Source organism: Mchenga conophoros, linkage group LG10, assembly GCF_057382185.1.
Source record: "Mchenga conophoros isolate Kocher_MC1m ecotype Shallow Benthic linkage group LG10, M_conophoros_male_GT1.1, whole genome shotgun sequence".
Lineage (NCBI taxonomy): Eukaryota > Metazoa > Chordata > Actinopteri > Cichliformes > Cichlidae > Mchenga > Mchenga conophoros.
In genome coordinates, this window is record NC_140535.1 from 16,428,603 (window position 1) to 16,453,937 (window position 25,335).

Genomic DNA, 25,335 nt, shown 5'->3' on the forward strand with positions numbered 1-25,335 from the left:
GATCCAAATCAACATTATTTTAGCTTGTCTTCTTGTTTCTGACTTCCATATGGTGTCTGTGTAAAACAAATCTTTAAAAACGGTCCCTAAATTAATAAGAACAAAAATGATTTTATGTCTTAGATACTGCAGGGCACTGTAGTATTATCAAATGTTTCTACTTCAAACAGCGTATAGTTCTTCTTTCTGAATATTTTAAGCAGCAGATTGTTGCACATTTTCATGCTGTGCTAAGTAGCAGGAAGCCATCCTTATTGTAACAAAGAGATATCACCCAGTGGTCTGTAACACAGCAATAACCTTCATGAGGATTTGGCTGCAGAGGCGAGCCTTACGAGAAACACTGAGCTGGGCTCATTCTCAGCACTCTGATGGAGGCTGAAGGATTTCAGGCTCTTTATTGACACAAATGCAGTAAATGTAGTCGGTGCACGAGTGCTCAGCTCGTGCTGACATGGGTTGCTTTGCTCCACTGCATTATTACATTTGTATTAGGATTTTAGTCAACACAGCAGAAGCTACAGGTTACCTGGGATTTCATCACCGGGTCTGACCTCTAATATAATCGGCTCACTGTAGGACCAAAACAACAGCATCTGGGTAAGGTATGAAATGTGCTTTATTAGATGTGGGGGCTTGTAGATCTCCAATGTGCTTCTGAACATCTTTCTCTCTGTTTTTTCTTCTTTCTTTATAACCTTATCCCCAACTTGTTTCACCGCACAGAGGATGAATCACGTGGCAAGACCTGTTTCCTTCTTCTGTGTTGGCGGTGAGGACGTCAATATTTTTCAGCACATGTGTTTCATCTGTCGCTCTGAGGGCACCTGGGAATCCAGTAAGAGAAGGCCTACCGGTGCTGGCGTCACAGATGTTTTCTGCTCGCTGTAAACATGTGTGGCGTCCCAGCGGGCACGGCACAGAGCGCCGGACACACGGCTGAGTTATTGTTCTCGTACCATCCATCTGAAAGAGTCAGGGGTGAAGAGCTGGCACACATTTAACAGGATGTAAGCAGGGAAATAAATGCAAGGCTTCTTAACTCGCACCTTTCTTGAATTTGTGAGCTTTTTAGTGTTTTAAATCCACCTGCGATTTAGTGCTAACCAAACCCCCAAATGTAATTGTACAATAACACTACAAGGTGCAAATTTGACTCCTTTGGATGTGCAGCTGAATATTTGTGTGGCTCATACTGTAAGCCAGCGCTTGCAAAGTGATTAATCAGATGTGGACTTTTGTTACAAATATAGTCTGTTATTGCACGCAACAAAGCTGCCTGTCACAAACGTCACCATCGTCAACATACAAGAAAAGGAAAAGTTTGATCAACTCATTGCGTTTCTTCGCAAGAAGCGCTAAGGAAAAGAAGGAGCTGATTAGTGTAAATCCACATAAGCACAAACAGTCTTAATGCCAGATTTCACAGAGGGACGTTTTTCCCCCTCTCAGAAAGAACAGTCTGAAGATCCACATGAATAATCAAAGTTTTTTACGCTTTAGTGAGGAGATTTCGAATTTCTCTGAAACAACACATCTCCCTGAGCCTTTTCACACACAAAAAATCACTATTTCCACGGTCAGCACCCGTCGCCACGCTCGGTCAACTCGTGCTGTTTTGGTGCAACACAAAGAGGCTCTGTTATATCAGCAGCAACACAAAGGTGCAGGCTAACCTCAAATGGAAGGAACAAACGAGCTTTGCAGGTATGCATTATGCACTCAGTGTTATCTGCTGGCTTCTGTTGACTTTAGTTAAGAACATTCCTCTGCCAGTCACTGCTTAACCACAAATAAAATAAAAATCTGTAGCTGAAAGCTGCTTTATTTTCTATCTGCATAAAAATGTCGAACAAAATAAAACAAAAATCTGAAGCAATTACAGGTTTAAGTGTCTTAGTCATCTAAGTATGTCCATCAACATTGTGTTGATCATCAAAGTGTACATAAGGAAGCTAAAACCCATCAAGGGAGCACATGATATGCGAGAATGAAGGTTGTGACTAATCCTAGTGCTCGCGGCCCATATGCCGCCTCATATGCAACTCGTAAAATTGCATCGCACATGTACACAAATAAAAGGTGGTCCAAAAATGAACGTGGAAGAGTAGCTAGCAGTTGGGGGTTTAGCGTCACACCTGTGATTAGACTACTCCGGGTTTTGGAAGTACAAAAATCTCATCTGACTTTGTATTAACAGCTGAAAGAAGGGGGTGCAAGAAGCTTGAGTTGGCTAATCCCAATGTAAATGTTTGCACGTTTGCAGGTTCAAAAACCTCTGGACTTCATGGAACAGGGTATGTGCTTTGTCCCTTAAGTAGGTTTGAGCAACAGACATGATACATTCAGAATCAGTTGTCTCTTCTCTTATTATTATTATTTTTTGTTTGTGTTTTGGTTTCTCTTTGTTGCAAGACAGTAAAATATAAGTTAGGCAGGCAAAGTTACATTTTCAGGGTTTGATTGAAGGACCTATGTACACAGGAAGCTACGCTCAGTCGAACTGTACATCATGACAGACTCACGGAGAGCCACGTTTCAGCGGCTCCTTTAAGAAAACCTTCATGAACCACAGACTTGAACTCTCTCTTGTTACGTCACCGTCAAAACACATGAGCCTATTTACAATATATTGCAACCTCGTGTCTGCTGAAACAACTCCGGTGTATCAAAAACTCCACCTCGGAGATTAGTTTTCATGGCAAATCACACAAAAAAGGAGAAAAACAAAACAAAAGACACCCCCCTTTCACATTACAAAGTGTTGAAGTCATTACAAAACTAAAGGGAAAAAGACAAAGTGCACAGTATAAAATCTGTCGTGCGTGTGTTTGAGAATGGGAACGAATTTGGAGCGATGCAGAGAGAGAAATGAGCAGAGAAGCTGTGTTTTCAGGCTTCCACAAACAAAAAGAAAAGTTAACATTAATCGAAATCTTACCCTAAGTGGTCTGTGGTAAGACTCGTATCACATTTGATAAACTCAGACTTATTGTTTTTATTTCCCATCTTTTTGAAAACGTAACGTTCACCACAATATGTCCCAATCTTTGTGTCAGACACCCAGCAACCTTTCCGCTCAGTCCAGCCGTCTCAGACCTGCGACTCGAGATCAGCAACTCGGCACCGCTAGAAAGTGATGTCAGCATCTTTTGACATAGTTTAGGACGATGCAAAGATTATATGCAACATGAACACACAAGCCGTGTCTGCAGACTGCTGAGAGCCTTTAAGGCGAGCGTGCCCAGCAGGACGGTTATGTCGGATAAAACTATCTGACCGCTTAGAGTTTAAAAAATAAATAAATAAATGGCTTACAAGGGCACTGCAAATCTACATAAGCCGTAAAAAAAAGAAAGAAGCCATGCCACATTTACACCCTGTTAGGGCTATTCTGTCTTAAAGGGACATGCGCACAGAGGAGGCAAACGGACCGCTGAGAAAGCAGCAGGGTTGGGAAAAGTCACTTTGCAAAATGTCACTGGCTTTTGATTTCTGATTGCCAATTTGACAACGTAACAGCACACATAAGTTATTATTATTATTTCAACATTTCTGCCAGACTCAGTTCTAACTCTGTAACCTTCATGTTTGAAATTCATTTGCCAATTTTTCCTTTTAAATCATGTGATTTAAAAAAAAAAAGTAATACCAGAGTGGCTTATTTGCTGTGGGTTTTTTTTTTTATTACTTCACAAGTAATTCATTGTTCCCAACCCTATAAAGCGGTGAGTGTGGCAGAGCAGTCACATGCACACTACGGGAAATGTTCGGTTAGACACATAAGGACCAACCTTTAGCTCTCTGGCTGCTGGGTACTAAACATCACACAGAATAACAGGCAGCTGTGAGGGGAGGAGACTCACACGTCTAATGAAAGCACCGTTCACGCAGTAAAGTTGCATGTTAGGGCAGAGGTGGCCTTTTTTTTTTTCTTTCTTTCCTCATTTTAGGATTGACATTTGATTGACCAGCTTTAGCCTTCCTCTATGTTGAAATAATTAGTCTCTGAACAATCAACAGTGAGCAATATATGATCGATTATGTTTTTTTTCTTCCACAATTGAGAGAGTTCTCTTTTTCTTTTTTCTTTTTTTCTTCTTCTACATGATATAATGTACTGCGCAGAATGGATATGCGCACATACTGGAAGCATAAATGTTGCCGAGGACATGCAAGTTGTTGAGTATACAGCAGAGCAAAAAGCGATGTTTCCCCAATATCAAAGTCTTCTTCATCTTCTCGGAACATCGTCCGTCGCTGAGATTTGAATCATCAAGCGCGTGACTCTTTCTTCGAGTGTGGCTTGTTTCCCAGCAGGGCGTCCATCTCAGTAACGGTTTGAGGGGTCATTTGAGATAAAATCTGAAAGAAGGGGAGGGTGGCATCAGCTTAAAGTGTCATCTGCTGTTTTTTTTGGGTGGTTCTTTTTATTGCGCACAAAACATAAAAGCATATTTGAATACAGCACATATTTACCCGGAGGGCACCCAGATTCTCAAGAAGCTGGTCTGTATTAGAAACACCCAGAAGTACTGAGCTGACTCCCTCACTGCGCAGACACCAGGCTGTAAAAAGAGCAAACCAGGAAAACTTTATTGCTGGAGGAATATCAGTTTGTAACCGAAGTAAAGTAGCTGATTTTTTAGACTTCTTTTAAAAAAAATGTTAACAGATTTAACCAGTGGTTGGATTCCATTTGAAAGCCTTAATGCAGACCATACATATACAAAGCACTTAATTAACAAGATCACAGATTATGTAATGTTATTTTCATGCAGGAGACATAGATTTTCAACACTTCTCCCAGAACCGTTACAGCACTTCCTACCTGCGTGTGTACAGTAAGATTAAACATAATGAATCAGTCATTTAAGGAGTGAAAATCATGCAAATACGAATCAATTCAGTCTTAATCTGCAGTCACATGATGCGAAAACAAGCAAAGCTGCATCTCTGTATGTCTGCACTAAAAAATTAAGGCCTTTTGCTCGGATCTTACCGATGGCTAACTGTGCAGCAGTGCAGCCCAGTCTGTCTGCCAGTAGATGGAGCTCCTTGATTTTAGCCAGCTGCCTCCGACCCTCCTCACTGTTCACTCGCTCCTTCAGCCACTGGTACCCCTTCATCAGGACCAACATGGAGAAAAGCACTGATTCACACTGTATGCCGATAAAATCAAGAACTATAGTGAGGCTGATGTGGAGCCAGAAGAAGTGGAAGATCAAACTGACCTTCATTGCTGCTCTGGAGCACTCCGGTACACCATCACTGTACTTGCCTGTGATTAAACCACAAGCGAGCGGAGACCAGGTCATCGCTCCGACACCTGACAGAGCGAGGAAAGTGTGAATGAAACTAATGAAACTTAATTAAAAAGAAGAGATAAATGTTGCTGTGGGGTTTTTGGATGCCTGACCGATCTTGTGGTAGAGTTCAGGAAGCTGCACTTCCACTTTGTCCCTCTGGAAATAGTGATACTCTGCCTGCTCGCACACAGGTGGTATCAGGTTGAACTGGCGTGCCACTGAGTATGCCTCCTGGTGCCGCAGAAATGGAAACACAATGCAATGGTAAGTGATCAGCGTTATCTGGAAAAAAGCTGACACTCGTGAATTTGTGAAGAGTAAGACTTTAAGAGTGAGAGCTCAGCACCATGATTTCCATTGCGCTCCAGCGCGAGGTTCCCCAGTACATAGCCATACCCTGGTTTATTACAAACGTCATGGCCCGTACAATCTCTGCAAATCACAGCACACGACATCTCACTTAAATTACATTCATTTGACAACTCTAACGCATCTGATTAAAGCTTATTTCCACAAATAAAACATACTACCATACAAAAACCCTCCATATTTGTGCTACAACAGTAGTAAGCGGTTCAAACTGACCTTCCATCGGACTGTTGACATCATTTCTGTTGGCAAAAACGATGTCCACATAATCTAGCTGGAGTCTTGATAGGGATCCTCGTAAACCTGTGAGAAACACGAGTCAATTATTGGACTAAGGGTCATAACTTTAAGGCACAGTGATGTTTTGAGCCACTGCTACACAACAGAGAGTCTAATTACAGTGTCAATAGCTTTGCAGTTATTTGGCAATAAACCAAAGTATCAGGCTGCATTATATTGATCTGGTAATCATGCTCAATGAAGCGTAAGGGAAGGACCAAAGTTATTACATTTTTTCCTGATTGAGACATGAGTGTGTGTTTGGAATTTCATGGAGTTTCATCCAGTAGATCTATAAATACAAACTTCATGCTGGTGCCTAATCTTAGGCCAGATCACTAAAGTGATTTATTTTTTACATTTTAAGTTTACATGGCATCAAAACAGCATTCAGCTCCTCCCAAGATATTAATGATTATCCTCAGTACAGTGTGCTGGTGGAGGGTAAAATGAGTGATTCTGTTTTATGTTCGATTTTCTGCTTCTCAAATGTTCTGGGCAAGCGTCTAACCTTGGGTAAGTCAGCAGTTGGACTTTTTTTTCCTGAGCAAAGTGAAAAATAGTGCGTAGAGTCGAAATCTGAGCGTTGACCCTGCACGCGGTGCAAGCCTTAAGAGCTGCACGTAGTTCACTCATTATGCAACGGCCCCAAATCAAAAGCTTCATGACAATGACATAAAAAAGTCATTCAAGTCCAAGGTAAATGGTCATCCTGCGGCCGTGCTGCTTACAAAAGGAACAAAGACCACCACCATATCCTTTAGCTTTTTTAGGATTATTTTTGGAACCGATGAAATGGCTGGAAAACAGCAATCAAGACATGTACCTTCACCTGACCTCTGTATTTTCTTTGACCCAACAAATCTGATGACAGGCCTCTGAAACATCCTACCCATCAACATCTGTACTATAGCTTCAAAGTGAATGCACCTCATATCCCAATAGTGTCCACTGACATCACAGTTAAAAATGAAGTTGTGTGACGTGTAACACGGAGCTGACTGAGTGAGTCAAACAATGCTCACACTAAAAGGTAAAGGGGCCTCCGAATGAATGATAGCAACCACATCATTAGTGGTTGAAGTAACACACAGGAAAACATGCCATACAAAATAAAGATGCAGTGCAACCTAATAAAGCAAGGCTTTCATTTATAGTCTTTAATGTATAATAAGCCTAAAGCTAACGCAGAAGTGCCACAAACTGCAGTTTGTGGCACTTCTGCCTTTTTTTATATATGTAAATCACCACTTCATTTTATATCAAAGTTCTGCCAGCTGTGCGCTAAGTTTCACCTCAGCTAATTTGAGTCATTGAGTGAGAGATCCCCACAGTATCTATGGTGATGTTGTGGTCCAGCTCCAAATGACCCATTTTCTATTTTAAATTGTCAGTTTAAAGTCAAGCTGCAGAAAAATATTTATCCAATGTCCAGTTGTGGCAGATGGCTGTCCCTCCCTGAGTCTGTTTCTGCTGAAAGTTTCTTCCTGTTAAATGGTAGTTTTTCCTTCCCACTGTCGCCAAAGCACTTGCTCTGTTCGTCTTCTCCGTATTATTGTAGGGTATTTAACTTTCAAAATAAAATGCCCCAAGGCAACTGATGTGTGATCTGTTGAATTTTCTATAAATATAACTGAACTGAAATTTATTTAAATTGCTTTCAACTGGACCAGAATAACCCCTTATTTGGTTTACACTTTGCAAATACATGAGTAGACTGTACCTTCAATAATGTGCTTTCTGGAGAGTCCTCTCTCTGTCTCTGCCCTGTGAAGTTGTGAAAATACAAATCATTGATCCTCAGTTAAAATGATGAAGAGGCTGGGTTGAAGAAATGTGAAGAGTCTAGTGTTTTAGTCTTATACTTACTGGCCTCCCCAGTAGATTTTTGTCGTAATGACAAAACTTGAACGTCTGGCAAGGACAGGAGTCGTGAGTATTTTGATTGCAGCATAACATTTAAGTTAAGGGAATCAGCTCATCCTAAATCTAATAGTACGGACAGTCTTTCTCTCTTTCTGGTGTTAAAATTAAAACATTTTATTACCAATATGTGTCTCTTAGGCAGCTGGGTGAGTCAGCCACCATCTCTGATCAGGGAATTTAACATTTTTATCCTTTTTAGTCTCTCTGAGGATAAAGCTCTACATTTTTTCCCCAAGTATGGCTTTCCCTTGAGAGAATTTAATGGTGTGCCGCTATCAAAAGTAATAAAAACATGTAGTAATGCATTTCATCTCAGGAAGGGATTATTAGGGATTATTTAAAGTAAATCTGTGATCTGGTCGAGTTAAAAAGGTTTGCATGCCTGTGAGTCAGTTAGGAAGAATGAGTAATCTCACCTCCAACCTTTCTTCTTGATGATGTTCCCTAGAGTAATTTCCGCCCTGTGGAGAAACACATCATTGGTTGTGACGGGCTGAGGCTAATAAACTTTATTTGTATGTAACGTTTAACGAGATAAATAAATGATAAAGACACGCAGACCAAAGAAAACCAGATTAATGTAGAGAAGAAGAATGGAAAACGGCAGACAATAAAAGACGACGTCACATAAAAACAGGTTTAAATTTTTGTATTTGCTGTGAGAGAAATCAGACGATTTAAAAAAAAAAAGTTTAATTGAGGCTCAGGAGAGGAAAGTGAAGTCTGACCTTCCAGAGGCGTACACCTCCGCTGTGTCAAACAGGTTCACTCCGTTCTCATAAGCTACGGTCATCAGGTTCTCCGCCATCTGAGAGAACACAAAAACTGAGACTGAGAGAAGCAGACGGCGGATAAATTCCAATTACCCAGAGGTCGTTCATGAAGGGCACTACTCAGGGAGGATAATACAGACAATATCTCGCCAAGCTACAGCAGTCTTAAGGCCTGTCACACATATTCCTGCGATCGTGAACACTGAGATTTGTTTACAGTGCGCCGAACGGTGTTACACAAAAACCAAACGAGTGAAGGTGTGCGGGAATCGATTTCTCATACAAACACAGAGAGAGAATGCTCACTTCATCAGAGATCTGCGATCCAAATGTCACCCAGGTGCCTGAACAAGGAGAGAGAGGGAGAGACAGACAGACGGATTTTATTTAAGAGTTTGAAGCTGAGCTGAATATTTCCCTGCCTTCATCCCAACTTACCTAACCCGAGACAGGAAACACGTAGGCCCGATTTTCCCAGGTTCCTATAGAAAGGGGAAAAATCAGGAGGTTAGATGAGAAATGCCTGTAAAGCGCACACACACACAAAATGTGTGGGCAGTTGGAATATATCTGGACATACAATCTTCAAACACAGTCAGTAAGATGTACGCATGTGAGTGATGAGCAATCCTCAGTAGGGAGACACTGTGGTTAAGCAGTGATGAGACTAAGAGATACCTAAGTGGAGTTTAAAAAAGATGGCAGCTGCAATGTTACACTGTATTTAACACACATTTTGTCTTATTTGTTTCTACCCAAGCCTCCGAGCCATCTGAAGTAGTTTCGGTTTATTAATAATCACATCCACTCACAACTACATTACAGCGTTATAAACTATTTATTCACGTCTATGAGGGAGCTGGCTCACTGCTTTACTGGACACATCAGGATTTGAAAGCTAAACGTCGCCTTAATATGGTGATGTTGTTGATGAGATCCTGATTATTCTGTAGCAGCATGTAACACAAACCTGGTGTCACATGTAAAACATAAGTACGACACAAAATTAAAAACCAGACACAGATGTAATTTATTTCTATCGTAGTCTCCGACACTTCACTCCTCCACTGCAGCTGCTGAGTGAAAGTCTTTCTCGCCTCTGGTAAAATGACTTCCTCTGTCTAACTAGAAAGTGCATTTTCTGAAGAAACTGCAGTGTGAATGCTTGAATCTGAATGTATGCACTGAAATGAATTAATTGCTGAATTTTGAGTTAAAAATATTGAATGAGATTAAAAAAAAACAAAAAAAAAAAACGAATTTAACCTGAAAACAAAGGTGCTGAACTGCTAAAAGCTGAAAGGTTACACAGAAGGAGGAGTTGGAAAAAAACTGAAAATGTTTTAAATGTAAATTAGAAAACCCTAAGAAATGAGAAAAGAACATTTAGAGTCAGAAAACATCTGAATGAATATTAAAAGGTCATATTCTTTGAATCACTGAATGACTCAAATGTGATCCCTCCACTTTGATCCACACAGTTTAAAAAGTTTAAATGCCTGAGCTTTGAAAGATACAGTGTTGGAAAGAGAACAATAATGGCGACAATTTGAGGGTAAAATGATGGCTGTAACACTGTGGACACAGCAGCAGTTGAAAGAGAAGTGCTTAAGATGAATCTTGGTACAGTGGCAGGCAGAGCTCGTTAAGCAGGCAGGTGTGAGCCTGGTTGCTATAGTGACCGCACCCAATGGCTCCATACACACGTACACAGACATGCGCCTCACTTTTGCTGCTTAAAATGAACAGAAAAGTCAGGCCGAAACAAATCGTTCCCAAATGAAAAGTAAAAGTCGTATTGACAAAATTCTTTCACCGTGAGCGACAGCAGCTTCTAGTCTACTGAATTCTCAGTTTTCATGCCTGTGGAGTTTATTATATGGACGTGGTGACAGTGGAAAGACACCATGCTCTTCTGATTTTCAAACTAACCTTCTGAGCCATTTTAACATTAGAGTCTATGGAAGAGTTGGAGGGAGGAGGCTGTGCATTGGTGACATTTATGAAAGAACCATAACACCTAGTACAATAGTAAACACATTGGATGAAAGAGGACAGCCATGGCTACGTTTTGAGGGTAAAATCATACCTGTAGAGCAAACGCTGCGGACACAGCAGCAGTTTTAAAAAATATTTTAAGATTAATTTTTTTGCTCCTCTCACTCTAGCAGTTGAGCTGCCTCACTCTAGCCCCAACATTCCGTCCCATACACACCCATTATAAACTCTGAAATGGGTGAAAAAACATCATGAAACTTAAACTGGAACTGAAGAAAAAGTATAATAGATATTGAAAAGATAAATACAAGTTGAATAGTTGAATGTCTTGTCTTCGTTTTAAAGTTTGAATGGTGGCTCTATGTCAACGTATGTGGAAGTAGTAAGAGTTTAAAAATGAGTAAGTTGAATGAGAATTTGAAGGGTCTCCCCATTGAAATACATGGGAAATTTTTGTTGAATAAAGTTGAATAAAATTAAAAATATAAATGTTAAAAATGAGAAAAATAGAAGCAATGTTGTCCAAAATAATAGGAATCTAACGATGTTTGAATGGTTTTTCTAAGTTGAACGGTTTTGAAGGAGTAGGCTTTCAAAAAACGTACGGAAAAATAAAATATAACTAGAAAGTGCATTTTCTGAAGAAACTGCAGTGTGAATGCTTGAATCTGAATGTATGCACTGAAATGAATTAATTACTGAATTTAAGTTAAAAATCTTGAATGAGATAAAAAAAAAAAAACGAATTTAACCTGAAAACAAAAGTGCTGAACTGCTAAAAGCTGAAGGTTACACAGAAGAAGAAGTTGGAAAAAAGCTGAAAATGTTTTAATTGTAAATTAGAAAAACCTAAGAAATGAGAAAAGAACATTTAGAGTCAGAAAACATCTGAAAGAATATTAAAAGGTCATATTCTTTGAATCACTGAATGACTAAAATGTGATCCCTCCACTTGGACCCACACAGTTTAAAAAGTTTACATCTCTGAGCTTTGAAAGACAAGATGTTGGAAAAAGAACAACGATGGCGACGTTTTGAGGGTAAAATGATGGCTGTGACACTGTGGACACAGCAGCAGTTGAAAGAGAAGTGTTTAAGATAAATCTTGGCAGAGAGAGAGAGAGAGAGCTCGTTAAGCAGGCAGGTGTGAGCCTGGTTGCTATAGTGACCGCACCCAATGGCTCCATACACACGACACAGACATGCACCTCACTTTTGCTGCTTAAAATGAACAGAAAAGTCAGGCCGAAACAAATCGCTCCCAAATGAAAAGTAAAAGTCGTATTGACAAAATTCTTTCACCGTGAGCGACAGCAATGTCTAGTCTACCAAATTCTCAGTTTTCATGTCTGTGGAGTTTATTATATGGACGTGGTGACAGTGGAAAGACACCATGCTCTTCTGATTTTCAAACGAACCTTCTGAGCCATTTTAACATTAGAGTCTATGGAAGAGTTGGAGGGAGGAGGCTGTGCATTGGTGACATTTATGAAAGAACCATAACACCTAGTACAATAGTAAACACATTGGATGAAAGAGGACAGCGATGGCTACGTTTTGAGGGTAAAATCATACCTGTAGAGCAAACGCTGCGGACACAGCAGCAGTTTTAAAAAAGATTTTAAGATTAATTTTTTTGCTCCTCTCACTCTAGCAGTTGAGCTGCCTCACTCTAGCCCCAACATTCCGTCCCATACACACCCATTATAAACTCTGAAACGGGTGAAAAAACATCATGAAACTTAAACTGGAACTGAAGAAAAAGTATAATAGATATTGAAAAGATAAATACAAGTTGAATAGTTGAATGTCTTGTCTTCGTTTTAAAGTTTGAATGGTGGCTCTATGTCAATGTATGTGGAAGTAGTAAGAGTTTAAAAATGAGTAAGTTGAATGAGAATTTGAAGGGTCTCCCCATTGAAATACATGGGAAATTTTTGTTGAATAAAGTTGAATAAAATTAAAAATATAAATGTTAAAAATGAGAAAAATAGAAGCAATGTTGTCCAAAATAATAGGAATCTAACGGTGTTTGAATGGTTTTTCTAAGTTGAACGGTTTTGAAGGAGTAGGCTTTCAAAAAACGTACGGAAAAATAAAATATAACTAGAAAGTGCATTTTCTGAAGAAACTGCAGTGTGAATGCTTGAATCTGAATGTATGCACTGAAATGAATTAATTGCTGAATTTTGAGTTAAAAATATTGAATGAGATTAAAAAAAAACAAAAAAAAAACCGAATTTAACCTGAAAACAAAGGTGCTGAACTGCTAAAAGCTGAAGGTTACACAGAAGAAGGAGTTGGAAAAAAACTGAAAATGTTTTAAATGTAAATTAGAAAACCCTAAGAAATGAGAAAAGAACATTTAGAGTCAGAAAACATCTGAATGAATGCCTGAGTTTAAATGCCTGAGCTTTGAAAGATACAGTGTTGGAAAGAGAACAATAATGGCGACAATTTTAGGGTAAAATGATGGCTGTAACACTGTGGACACAGCAGCAGTTGAAAGAGAAGTGCTTAAGATGAATCTTGGTACAGTGGCAGGCAGAGCTCGTTAAGCAGGCAGGTGTGAGCCTGGTTGCTATAGTGACCGCACCCAATGGCTCCATACACACGTACACAGACATGCGCCTCACTTTTGCTGCTTAAAATGAACAGAAAAGTCAGGCCGAAACAAATCGTTCCCAAATGAAAAGTAAAAGTCGTATTGACAAAATTCTTTCACCGTGAGCGACAGCAGCTTCTAGTCTACTGAATTCTCAGTTTTCATGCCTGTGGAGTTTATTATATGGACGTGGTGACAGTGGAAAGACACCATGCTCTTCTGATTTTCAAACGAACCTTCTGAGCCATTTTAACATTAGAGTCTATGGAAGAGTTGGAGGGAGGAGGCTGTGCATTGGTGACATTTATGAAAGAACCATAACACCTAGTACAATAGTAAACACATTGGATGAAAGAGGACAGCCATGGCTACGTTTTGAGGGTAAAATCATACCTGTAGAGCAAACGCTGCGGACACAGCAGCAGTTTTAAAAAAGATTTTAAGATTAATTTTTTTGCTCCTCTCACTCTAGCAGTTGAGCTGCCTCACTCTAGCCCCAACATTCCGTCCCATACACACCCATTATAAACTCTGAAACGGGTGAAAAAACATCATGAAACTTAAACTGGAACTGAAGAAAAAGTATAATAGATATTGAAAAGATAAATACAAGTTGAATAGTTGAATGTCTTGTCTTCGTTTTAAAGTTTGAATGGTGGCTCTATGTGAACGTATGTTGAAGTAGTAAGAGTTTAAAAATGAGTAAGTTGAATGAGAATTTGAAGGGTCTCCCCATTGAAATACATGGGAAATTTTTGTTGAATAAAGTTGAATAAAATTAAAAATATAAATGTTAAAAATGAGAAAAATAGAAGCAATGTTGTCCAAAATAATAGGAATCTAACGATGTTTGAATGGTTTTTCTAAGTTGAACGGTTTTGAAGGAGTAGGCTTTCAAAAAACGTACGGAATACAGAATAAAATATAATAATAAAGATTAGAAGAACAATACTGTGAATGCTTTTCAAGCATTCACACTAATAATAATAATAAAGATTAGAATAACAATACTGTGAATGCTTTTCAAGCATTCACACTAACTAGAAAGTGCATTTTCTGAAGAAACTGCAGTGTGAATGCTTGAATCTGAATGTATGCACTTAAATGAATTAATTACTGAATTTTGAGTTAAAAATTTTGAATGAGACAAAAAAAAAAAAAAAACAACCTGAATTTAACCTGAAAACAAAGGTGCTGAACTGCTAAAAGCTGAAGGTTACACAGAAGAAGGAGTTGGAAAAAAACTGAAAATGTTTTAAATGTAAATTAGAAAACCCTAAGAAATGAGAAAAGAACATTTAGAGTCAGAAAACATCTGAATGAATATTAAAAGGTCATATTCTTTGAATCACTGAATGACTCAAATGTGATCCCTCCACTTTGATCCACACAGTTTAAAAAGTTTAAATGCCTGAGCTTTGAAAGATACGGTGTTGGAAAGAGAACAATAATGGCGACAATTTGAGGGTAAAATGATGGCTGTAACACTGTGGACACAGCAGCAGTTGAAAGAGAAGTGTTTAAGATGAATCTTGGCACAGTGGCAGGCAGAGCTCGTTAAGCAGGCAGGTGTGAGCCTGGTTGCTATAGTGACCGCACCCAATGGCTCCATACACACATACACAGACATGCGCCTCACTTTTGCTGCTTAAAATGAACAGAAAAGTCAGGCCGAAACAAATCGTTCCCAAATGAAAAGTAAAAGTCGTATTGACAAAATTCTTTCACCGTGAGCGACAGCAGCTTCTAGTCTACTGAATTCTCAGTTTTCATGCCTGTGGAGTTTATTATATGGACGTGGTGACAGTGTAAAGACACCATGCTCTTCTGATTTTCAAACGAACCTTCTGAGCCATTTTAACATTAGAGTCTATGGAAGAGTTGGAGGGAGGAGGCTGTGCATTGGTGACATTTATGAAAGAACCATAACACCTAGTACAATAGTAAACACATTGGATGAAAGAGGACAGCCATGGCTACGTTTTGAGGGTAAAATCATACCTGTAGAGCAAACGCTGCGGACACAGCAGCAGTTTTAAAAAATATTTTAAGATTAATTTTTTTGCTCCTCTCACTCTAGCAGTTGAGCTGCCTCACTCTAGCCCCAACATTCCGTCCCATACACACCCATTATAAACTCTGAAACGGGTGAAAAAACATCATGAAACTTAAACTGGAACTGAAGAAAAAGTATAATAGATATTGAAAAGATAAATACAAGTTGAATAGTTGAATGTCTTGTCTTCGTTTTAAAGTTTGAATGGTGGCTCTATGTGAACGTATGTTGAAGTAGTAAGAGTTTAAAAATGAGTAAGTTGAATGAGAATTTGAAGGGTCTCCCCATTGAAATACATGGGAAATTTTTGTTGAATAAAGTTGAATAAAATTAAAAATATAAATGTTAAAAATGAGAAAAATACAAGCAATGTTGTCCAAAATAATAGGAATCTAACGATGTTTGAATGGTTTTTCTAAGTTGAACGGTTTTGAAGGAGTAGGCTTTCAAAAAACGTACGGAAAAATAAAATATAATAATAAAGATTAGAAGAACAATACTGTGAATGCTTTTCAAGCATTCACACTAATAACTAGAAAGTGCATTTTCTGAAGAAACTGCAGTGTGAATGCTTGAATCTGAATGTATGCATTGAAATGAAATAATTACTGAATTTAAGTTAAAAATTTTGAATGAGATAAAAAAAAAACCCGAATTTAACCTGAAAACAAAGGTGCTGAACTGCTAAAAGCTGAAGGTTACACAGAAGAAGGAGTTGGAAAAAAACTGAAAATGTTTTAAATGTAAATTAGAAAAACCTAAGAAATGAGAAAAGAACATTTAGAGTCAGAAAACATCTGAATGAATATTAAAAGGTCATATTCTTTGAATCACTGAATGACTCAAATGTGATCCCTCCACTTTGATCCACACAGTTTAAAAAGTTTAAATGCCTGAGCTTTGAAAGATACGGTGTTGGAAAGAGAACAATAATGGCGACAATTTGAGGGTAAAATGATGGCTGTAACACTGTGGACACAGCAGCAGTTGAAAGAGAAGTGCTTAAGATGAATCTTGGTACAGTGGCAGGCAGAGCTCGTTAAGCAGGCAGGTGTGAGCCTGGTTGCTATAGTGACCGCACCCAATGGCTCCATACACACGTACACAGACATGCGCCTCACTTTTGCTGCTTAAAATGAACAGAAAAGTCAGGCCGAAACAAATCGTTCCCAAATGAAAAGTAAAAGTCGTATTGACAAAATTCTTTCACCGTGAGCGACAGCCATGTCTAGTCTACCTAATTCTCAGTTTTCATGCCTGTGGAGCTTATTATATGGACGTGGTGACAGTGGAAAGACACCATGCTCTTCTGATTTTCAAACGAACCTTCTGAGCCATTTTAACATTAGAGTCTATGGAAGAGTTGGAGGGAGGAGGCTGTGCATTGGTGACATTTATGAAAGAACCGTAACACCTAGGACAATAGTAAACACATTGGATGAAAGAGGACAGCCATGGCTACGTTTTGAGGGTAAAATCATACCTGTAGAGCAAACGCTGAGGACACAGCAGCAGTTTTAAAAAAGATTTTAAGATTAATTTTTTTGCTCCTCTCACTCTAGCAGTTGAGCTGTCTCACTCTAGCCCCAACATTCCGTCCCATACACACCCATTATAAACTCTGAAACGGGTGAAAAAACATCATGAAACTTAAACTGGAACTGAAGAAAAAGTATAATAGATATTGAAAAGATAAATACAAGTTGAATAGTTGAATGTCTTGTCTTCGTTTTAAAGTTTGAATGGTGGCTCTATGTGAACGTATGTTGAAGTAGTAAGAGTTTAAAAATGAGTAAGTTGAATGAGAATTTGAAGGGTCTCCCCATTGAAATACATGGGAAATTTTTGTTGAATAAAGTTGAATAAAATTAAAAATATAAATGTTAAAAATGAGAAAAATAGAAGCAATGTTGTCCAAAATAATAGGAATCTAACGATGTTTGAATGGTTTTTCTAAGTTGAACGGTTTTGAAGGAGTAGGCTTTCAAAAAACGTACGGAAAAATAAAATATAATAATAATAATAAAGATTAGAATAACAATACTGTGAATGCTTTTCAAGCATTCACACTAATTATTTCTGAACAATTGACCTTTCATCCCTCGTATGTTAGCAGTTCAGTGTATTACAGTGGGCCAGTGAAACACCTGGAGGGGACGGAGCTCAGCGCAGTTAGAGAGTCCTGGCAAAAGCTTCTTTGGTCTGCACCATAAATGGCTCAAAAATGCTCTGTGAGCTAAAGAGGAGTCCATTAACTGACATGCCACATCTGATTATTCAGACAGCTGAATTTTGAAGGGCAGGCGGGGGAGAAGCAGAGAGCTGCATTTCTGACCACAAGAGCATGTACAGCTGAAAATGATGTGGGCTTCATGCTTTGCTCTCCTGTGTGCTCTCCCCCATTCTAATTAGCCGGGGAGCCAGCTGGAGAGCCGGCAGAACTGCAGTGCACCTCGCTGCTCGCCGTCTTTTCATCTCCAGCGCCTCTCCCCTCTCGGCTTGTCTGCCTGCGTCCACCGCGAAACAGCCAAATGCACAAAGACAGACTGTCAGAGCATTTAGACTCAGTCGAACAAGTCCCGCTTTTATTTTCCTGGTCTATTTTCTATTCCCAACCTTATGCTATTTTTAGATTCCTGCATATGTAAGCATTTGTTTCACGATCTTTATGTGTGTGTGTGTGTAGTGGGGGCATCAGTCTTTATGTGAGCACTCCATGTGGGTGTGAAATACATATTGTTTGTGTCATTACGTTAAACTGTTAAAAAAGCACACAGGTGGAAGGTCAGGAAAGCTATTTAAAGGGAAATGTGTCTGCGGGGTTTGGATGTAGCTGATTCCTTGTATGGTAAGCTGGCTTTTCTTCGTGGTTCGTCAACCAATGACAGCTCTGTCTGTTCTCTCACGCTGACAGCCACTTTGAACACTGGGAGTAAATTTAAATGAGGCACATGGGAAAAACATATTTCAGAGACTGGGTTATTTCAAATGAGCTACCTGAATATTTTACCATTTGTTTTGTTCGTTTTTGTTGGCTCTTCTTTTTTTGTAGTATCCATCAAATCAGTCCTTTTTTGTCTCAACTTTATTTGGATGAGAATAAAGGGGATTTTATTTATTTTTTGTCAAGCAACATTTGACAAGGTGGGGCCAATAACAGCATCCGGAAAAAATATTCCCTACAGTTTTAATCAGCTTCTAAAGCAAAGCTTGAAACTGATTCAAAATTGCTTTTGAGGTAGCTTCTGTATCTGCACACCGGGAGCAAATAAACGATATGGTTTATACCCAACTTTATTTTTGTTTATTACCTTCTTTTTTATTATTATTTTTAGGGAACTTGAGAAAAACTCATTAGAATTATGCATGATGGCTTTGAGCTGTGAATTAAGGACAATAAAAATCTGTTCCCCAGCTTAGTCACACACCTTCTGTCCATACTTTCCTTTTCACATTGGACCAGGACGGCAAACAGAAGGCTTACGTGTGAGGAAAAAACACATACCACCAAAACATGAGTCAGCATTCGGTGGAGTGTGTCAAGCATCCACTGGTATACGGCTGTTACGCAAATGTTTTCTTCTCCTTCTTCTGTTAAATGCTCTTCTATCCGATATGCTTGTTAAAGATGAGTGCATGAAGCTGACAGCCTCGTGTTTGGTGAACGCTGCTTGTGAACGCATCATGACAGGGAGCAAATTTGAAACCGGTGTGCATTACTGGGCGAATTCCACAATTGCCGAGCCACATAAAAATCTCATTTTTATGTCTGTGTGTGCGCGTGTGCTTCTGAGCAATAGAGGATGTCACTGTTTCCATGTGTGACAACTGGCCGCCCCCTCCCTTGCGCTCAACTCCGCCGCTCTCTGCAATGCTGCAGTCTGCTAAATTACTATCAGTGAGTCTGGAGAAACACATGCTCTGTCTTTCCTCGCACTATCTCCCTATTGACAGTCTTTTCCCACTATCTCCCGCACGCAGTACACCCAGACGCTCGGCCTATATTTCATCTGAGGCGGATGTGAGGGACGCTGTGCAATAAACGGAAAACATCTATGCTGTGCATGTGTCATTATGGGGAGGGGTTCGATGCTTTCACGTGAATATTCACGCTTGATGGGAATTGCATTGGAACGCAGGCACAGTTCCACATGCAGACATGCATGAATGCACTCTTGAGCAGGGCACACAGATGCTTCTCTATAGCCTTTATAAGTAGGTCTTCCAGTGTTTTCTTCTCTATTTTTTCCATTGCCATAAATCATGATCTCCAAACGAGATGATTGTAGCAACTTGGCTGCCTCGTCCATACATTATTAACGCTGGAGAGAGAGAGACAGAGGAGACACACAGGTGCTCCGTCACGGTTTAGTCAGCATTTTAACCTGTGCTGACATTCACAGTTAGTTTTCACCTGAGACAGGAGGAAGACACTATATACAGATGGTTAGGTGCTAATGGTGGACTTTTTTTCTCCCCCTTCCCTCTGCGGTTGTCATAAAATGCCACACACATGCTGAGCAGGCTCTTCTCCAGAGGGAAGACCTAGATATTAATAACACTCACGTCAGTTTTATGTGTATGCTTAGACACACATTTTCTGAGCACAGAGTGTGGGAAGATGGTGGACTGTCTGTTCTCTTTCAGTAATGCTGCACACACTGTTTTGTGGCTTTAAAGGGTCACTTCACCCAAATTACAGAGAACAGATTTTTCTCACCTGTGCCTGCCTAAATACAATCAATGGAGTGGGCAGAAGTTATGGCACTAAAAAAAACGCCACCACAAACTTTTACTTTGCTTGTCATTCTCAATAATCCAGAGACATGCCAACAGAGCTACATTTTTGGGTTTATATGACAAATGAAACCAAATTAGCCACATGGCCTGGCACTAATCAAAACCCCAGCATCTAAGAGTGTACTAATTATTGATGTAGCTATTTTTAAAAGCATTAGCCTAAACAATGGACCCTTCATGTAAATGTGATTTTTTTTTAATTCAGCTATATTAAAACAGTTAGGAAATCAGGTCTGTCCTAATTATAAAATACACATGCTGTGCAGGGAGCGAATGGAGAAAAAGGGGCACAAAGACACACACACGCACAATCTCAGCTGCTCTCCTCCAATTCTGCGTATCAGCTGCTGACACTTTATTAGTGGTCCTGACTCTCCCGTTAACTAAAAATGCATGTAATGAAGTGGTGCAGGAAAGAGCTCACACAAGCTGAATTTGACACAATGCGCTGTCATTACTGTTTATTCCAAGTTTGGGAACACACGTGACCTGCGACAAAAAAAAAAAAAACCCAAAAAAATGTTCACTCGCCCCAACATGTAATCAAATGTTAATGAAATTCGCTCGCTGAGAAGGTCGCTGCACTCTGCCTCTGTTTCATGTCCGCTGGCAGACGGATAAAGACGAGTATTTGAGGGATGTGGTGCTTTCCGGATCTCATGCCCCCGTGAGTGACAACGCAGTGAATTCAAAGTGATTGAATGCAATCGCGAGCATGTTTTTGAGTATCGCGCCGTCCTCCGGTTTTCTTTGGTGTTCCTGTTTCCCTGTGATTTAAAACAGCTCAACTACTTTGCCTTAATGAATTTTGCAGTGTATTACACGGCAGGCAAATGAATGCTACCAAGATTTATTTAAATAAATGAATATATTAAAACACTGAAAAGAGTTTCAAATAAAAGTAAGATTTTAAAAGAAGAAAGAGGAATTGATATCATCTAATTAAATGCCTTTTGAGTCTTTTCCAGAGCATGCGGACACTTGTTCATTAGGCTGCCCTCTGCTCTTACATAATAACAACATGCGGCCATGATGGCTCTGCCAGAAGACAATACCAGTCTTTGACTTTGATGAGACAGCCTTACTCCGAGGACGTGATGTGGATTTTCTGGCCGCGATTACGATGCCTCTCAGTTAAGAGTAAGCCGCCAAATGCAGTCAATTATCGACAACTCTGAGCTTCATCAAACAACACTGACACGCAGGTCACTTTGCATTTTGAGAGGATTAAGTTGCCCGCTGCATACACTTAATCAAGTCCCAACAAGCAGCTGCACACATAATAACAGCCTAGATATTGTTCAGATGCACGATATATGCAGTAATTATAACATTAAGCACCGTACAGCGTGCTGTAGTAGTGGGTGGCAGATGAAAATAAGCAGCCACAGTTTAGCAGACAGTAAACAGATCATGGTTTGGATTATGTTTTGGTTGAAATCAAGCAAGTGAACACCCGGCGTTACTTTGCCTAAAACTTCCCAGACCTCAAAGTGAGTCACTAATCTGCCCAGTCAACTGGAACCCCTCCTGAAAATAAATAAATAAATAAATAAATAAATAAATAAATAAATAAATAAATAAATGTCCCAGAGCGACAGAGGGGAGAGCTGAAGGTCAAGGTTTTTGCAGCCCGCAGTCGTGTTCTCCTCCCTGCCACACAGGCCATTTATTTCCCGTGGTTAATCATGACAACAGCGTGAGGTCAAAATCACTACATTATCGCTTCACCTGCCGGTTACGATGAATATTTTAGTCGCTGCTGGGGATTTGTTACACTTCGCTTTGCCATCGGTGGCACGCGTGTGAACGGCGCGTGGAGTGAAATTAACAAAGCGAGCCGGTGACGCCGCTGTGCCGTCAGAGCGCATAAACGCGGGCGAGATAAGAATCTGAATGCTAAGAAGAGGCACGCGGCGAGAGTAATAACACTCAGGGTAGGTCACCGTCTCGCAGCACTAAATGAGCATGAGATGCGTGTTTAAAGTCGACAGGGCCGCTCGACGCCAAAGCTTCAGCTGCTGCGACTACGCTACTGAGATTTCCACCTTCCGCTCCTCCAGACAACGACACCTCTCTGCATGGCTGAATGTCAGAACACTTCAAATCCTCATGAAAATACATGAAGGCTTTGTTCTCCAGTTTAACATGCGACCTTACCCAGTATCAGGTATTATTATGAACGCTACATCTTCTTTTTCTTGTTTTTCTCTTTATGGTACAGCTGAGGCTTTTGTTTGTCGTCTGCTTTAACTGGAGCAGCATGTCCTAAATGTTTAAAAATGTAGAAACAGCTTGGAAATACATTAGTTTGGCAAAATAATCTGAAATCAGGGAACTTTTGTAGAGCTTAAGATTTTGATCTGTAGCACGAGTACAGCCACATCACTAACAGAGAGCGGTTGCTTTGCACCAAAGCAGATGATAGAGGTCAACTGGTGCACCTAAGGTGACAGAACTTAAAGCTCATTGATTAACAAGGTCTCTATTACTTGATTAATCCTTGCAAAAGCCAAAGTGCAAAAACACCACAGCAATTCCCATCAGGTCACAGACTCTTCATGGAACCAGCAACAGCTCCTCGTCTCCAGTCTTTGGTCTAAGCTGCTGGCTGTGATGTGAAACATCACGTGCAAGTGTCATCAATAGTTTGTTCTCACTCTTCACAATCACATGTCTTTAAGTTTAACTTGAGTTCTTTTAGATACAGTAGAACGGCATTCTTGGGTAATCGCTCCTAAACTCCTTCATGTCTTTCCAGCTGTCCTGAACTTATTTTGATTTTCTCACATCTTGGCTCTTTAACAATAATACTTTGTTTCACAGTTTACTGCATGTCAGTGCTGAATGTTTTATCTGAGTAGGGCTTCCCTATTCACATTCTCCATCTCTCAAGCATGCATTAAGATTTATAGGCATCCGCCACAGACACAGCGTGCCCCGCGGCCATCTGTGAGGAACAGCGGTGGATAGATCTATGGTCTTCTCCAGTATTAATGTAAATCAAATTCCCTTTTCTTTTTTTTAAACTCATACCAAAAAAATGTTTTAAGAAATTCATGATGCTCAGATATACCATATTTTATTCTAACTCATGTGAATTTTAATTTGCACAGACAACTTTGTGAATGATGCTTTTAGATAAATTCTCTTTTGAAATATTTAGGTGCAAACATGACAAAAATGCGATTCCAGAGGAAAGTCGAATCATTTTTGGCGTTGTCTGTGAAATGTGCATTATCTTGTCATATCTTTTAATTCAGTTTTCTCAAACTTGAGTGTATTGTGCCAAATGGAACCTTAAAATGGGCCATCTGGACAGTTTGGTGTTGAAAACAGAAGGTTTAGTTACTTTAAAAATAGACGTTTTGCTGAGTGACAGAACTGACCGCTACAGTCACCTCTCCATCAGCTCGAATGCATACCCTGTGGCCACACTGAACACCCAGCATATTGCACACGCACACAGACACAAACACACACACAAACCAGAATGCTGCAGTGCACTGTGAGGGAGTAAAAAAGGGCAGCATTTGAAAAGAAAACAGTGAGCTTAAACAAGATCAAAGAAAGAAGATAGAGAGAGTCGCAAAGAAAGACTCTGAGCATCTGTGACCTGCCTGTGAGTGATCAATACTTGGGTTAATGAGACAGAAGGGCCACAAAGATGTGGTCAACGCAAGCAGCAGCATCCAGAACTGGAAATAGAAACCAGCGCTGGAGTGCCAAAAAATGCAGTTCCTCAAATGGCCACTTGAGGCTGCCTACAAGAGTGACTCAATCTCCCACTGCGTTTAAACAGCATTATAGGGCATGTTTACAGCCTGGCACATTGGTCTCCTTAACTCATTTTCACCATCTAAATATATAATATAATATAAGTTCATTTATACTCAACGTTATCACCATTGAGCAGAAGCTGGGAAATGTTTCGTCACCCATCGTGACCTCTTCTGTGTGTTTGTGCCCCCCTGGAACATTTTTAATGCAATCATCTGACAAGTCACAGGACTCACTGTGTGGTTAATGACACCAACAAGAGATCTGTGCTCAGGTGTTTTTTGCAGAGTAATATTCTTTTATTCTATTTCTATGTTACTTAGCAATAATTAGCAGATATCTGTTTCTGCGCGATGCAGTTACACAGTCTCTGGACACACCTTTGTATTCCAGCCATTCATCCAAACATGGTCAAATCCGGGACTCCACAAACCAGTGGATGACACCACAGTGGCCATGGCCCACTTTTCTATATATCTATATAGTTCACGGGTGGTTTAAAGTGAAGGCAGAAGCCTGCTTCCTTCCTGACCTCTGTGTAATTGTAATAACGGTGTGAAATGAGGAATGTGCGGCCACCACGACGCCGCCACAACCAGACTGTTGTGGTGCAGGTGGTGGAGCTTTGAGCATACTCAGTTAAGGAAAGGACTGATAAGCGACAGCAGTGCTGGCTGATTAGAAAATAAGACAAAAACTAAAGGCAATGCCTGGGGTGTTGCCAATGGCAACTGGAAGTGGCCATATGCTGTATAGACTTATTGTGCTGCTGCACTCCCTATTAGTGACACTTTTCTAGAGACGACAGAACAACTGGAAAAATCCAGCCCAATCATAAAGTCCTGTATGTGTGTGATTCTAAAGGGAAAAAATAGGAGTGGAAATATCCTAGTTTTGTCCTGTGCCTTATTCCCTTTTTAAGCATCTTATTAAGTGGAAACTAAATTGACTGAAGAGAATGGCAGCAATTCAATCAACCTGATTACCAAGAAACCAGGTCGTTAAAACTCTCCTCCTAGTTCTCGAATTTTACAGCCCAAAGATGGAAACACAGTGTGAGCCTGTGGAAGTCTGCAGCCTAATGTTAAAGTGCATGCTTTGTGCTTTCCCCCCCTTTTTTAAAAAAATGTATGTTTATGTATAAATACGAGCCTCCTTCATGCATGAGCTGTGCATGAACAGCTGTCCTTGTTTAGCTTCAAGCTCTAATCCATCAAAGGTAAACCACAAGTTTGCCAACAAACTAAAAGAGGAAAAACATACATTGCATTCTTGTCTTGTTGTTTATCTGGTTGGATTTCCTTCCTACTTTATGACTCAGACCTGGTGTGTGTGCAGCAGAGATTTTCTGTGCATACGATGGTCTCCTGCAAGGCTATTTTATGAAAGTACATGTGTTTAAAACCTCTAAGAAAAGCCGGGCGTCCTAGTGTGGTTTCA

General features: G+C 39.9%; 1 protein-coding gene across 2 annotated transcripts in view; it reads right to left on the reverse strand.

The window, feature by feature from the left end:
• Positions 1-1,807: 1,807 nt before the first annotated feature.
• LOC146565608 (voltage-gated potassium channel subunit beta-2) overlaps positions 1,808-25,335 on the reverse strand; it is a 29,588-nt gene continuing 6,060 nt past the window's right edge. For both annotated transcript variants that reach the window (XM_085288880.1, XM_085288879.1), the window contains exons 2-14: positions 9,095-9,138; positions 8,963-9,000; positions 8,612-8,691; positions 8,300-8,344; positions 7,827-7,871; positions 7,681-7,724; positions 5,895-5,981; positions 5,656-5,741; positions 5,420-5,540; positions 5,235-5,329; positions 5,003-5,123; positions 4,480-4,568; positions 1,808-4,365 (exon numbers count right to left, since the gene is read on the reverse strand). In XM_085288880.1, coding sequence (XP_085145006.1) covers positions 4,276-4,365; positions 4,480-4,568; positions 5,003-5,123; positions 5,235-5,329; positions 5,420-5,540; positions 5,656-5,741; positions 5,895-5,981; positions 7,681-7,724; positions 7,827-7,871; positions 8,300-8,344; positions 8,612-8,691; positions 8,963-9,000; positions 9,095-9,138 — 985 coding nt within the window. In that variant the 3' untranslated portion in view covers positions 1,808-4,275. The remainder of the gene's footprint in view (positions 4,366-4,479; positions 4,569-5,002; positions 5,124-5,234; positions 5,330-5,419; positions 5,541-5,655; positions 5,742-5,894; positions 5,982-7,680; positions 7,725-7,826; positions 7,872-8,299; positions 8,345-8,611; positions 8,692-8,962; positions 9,001-9,094; positions 9,139-25,335) is intronic.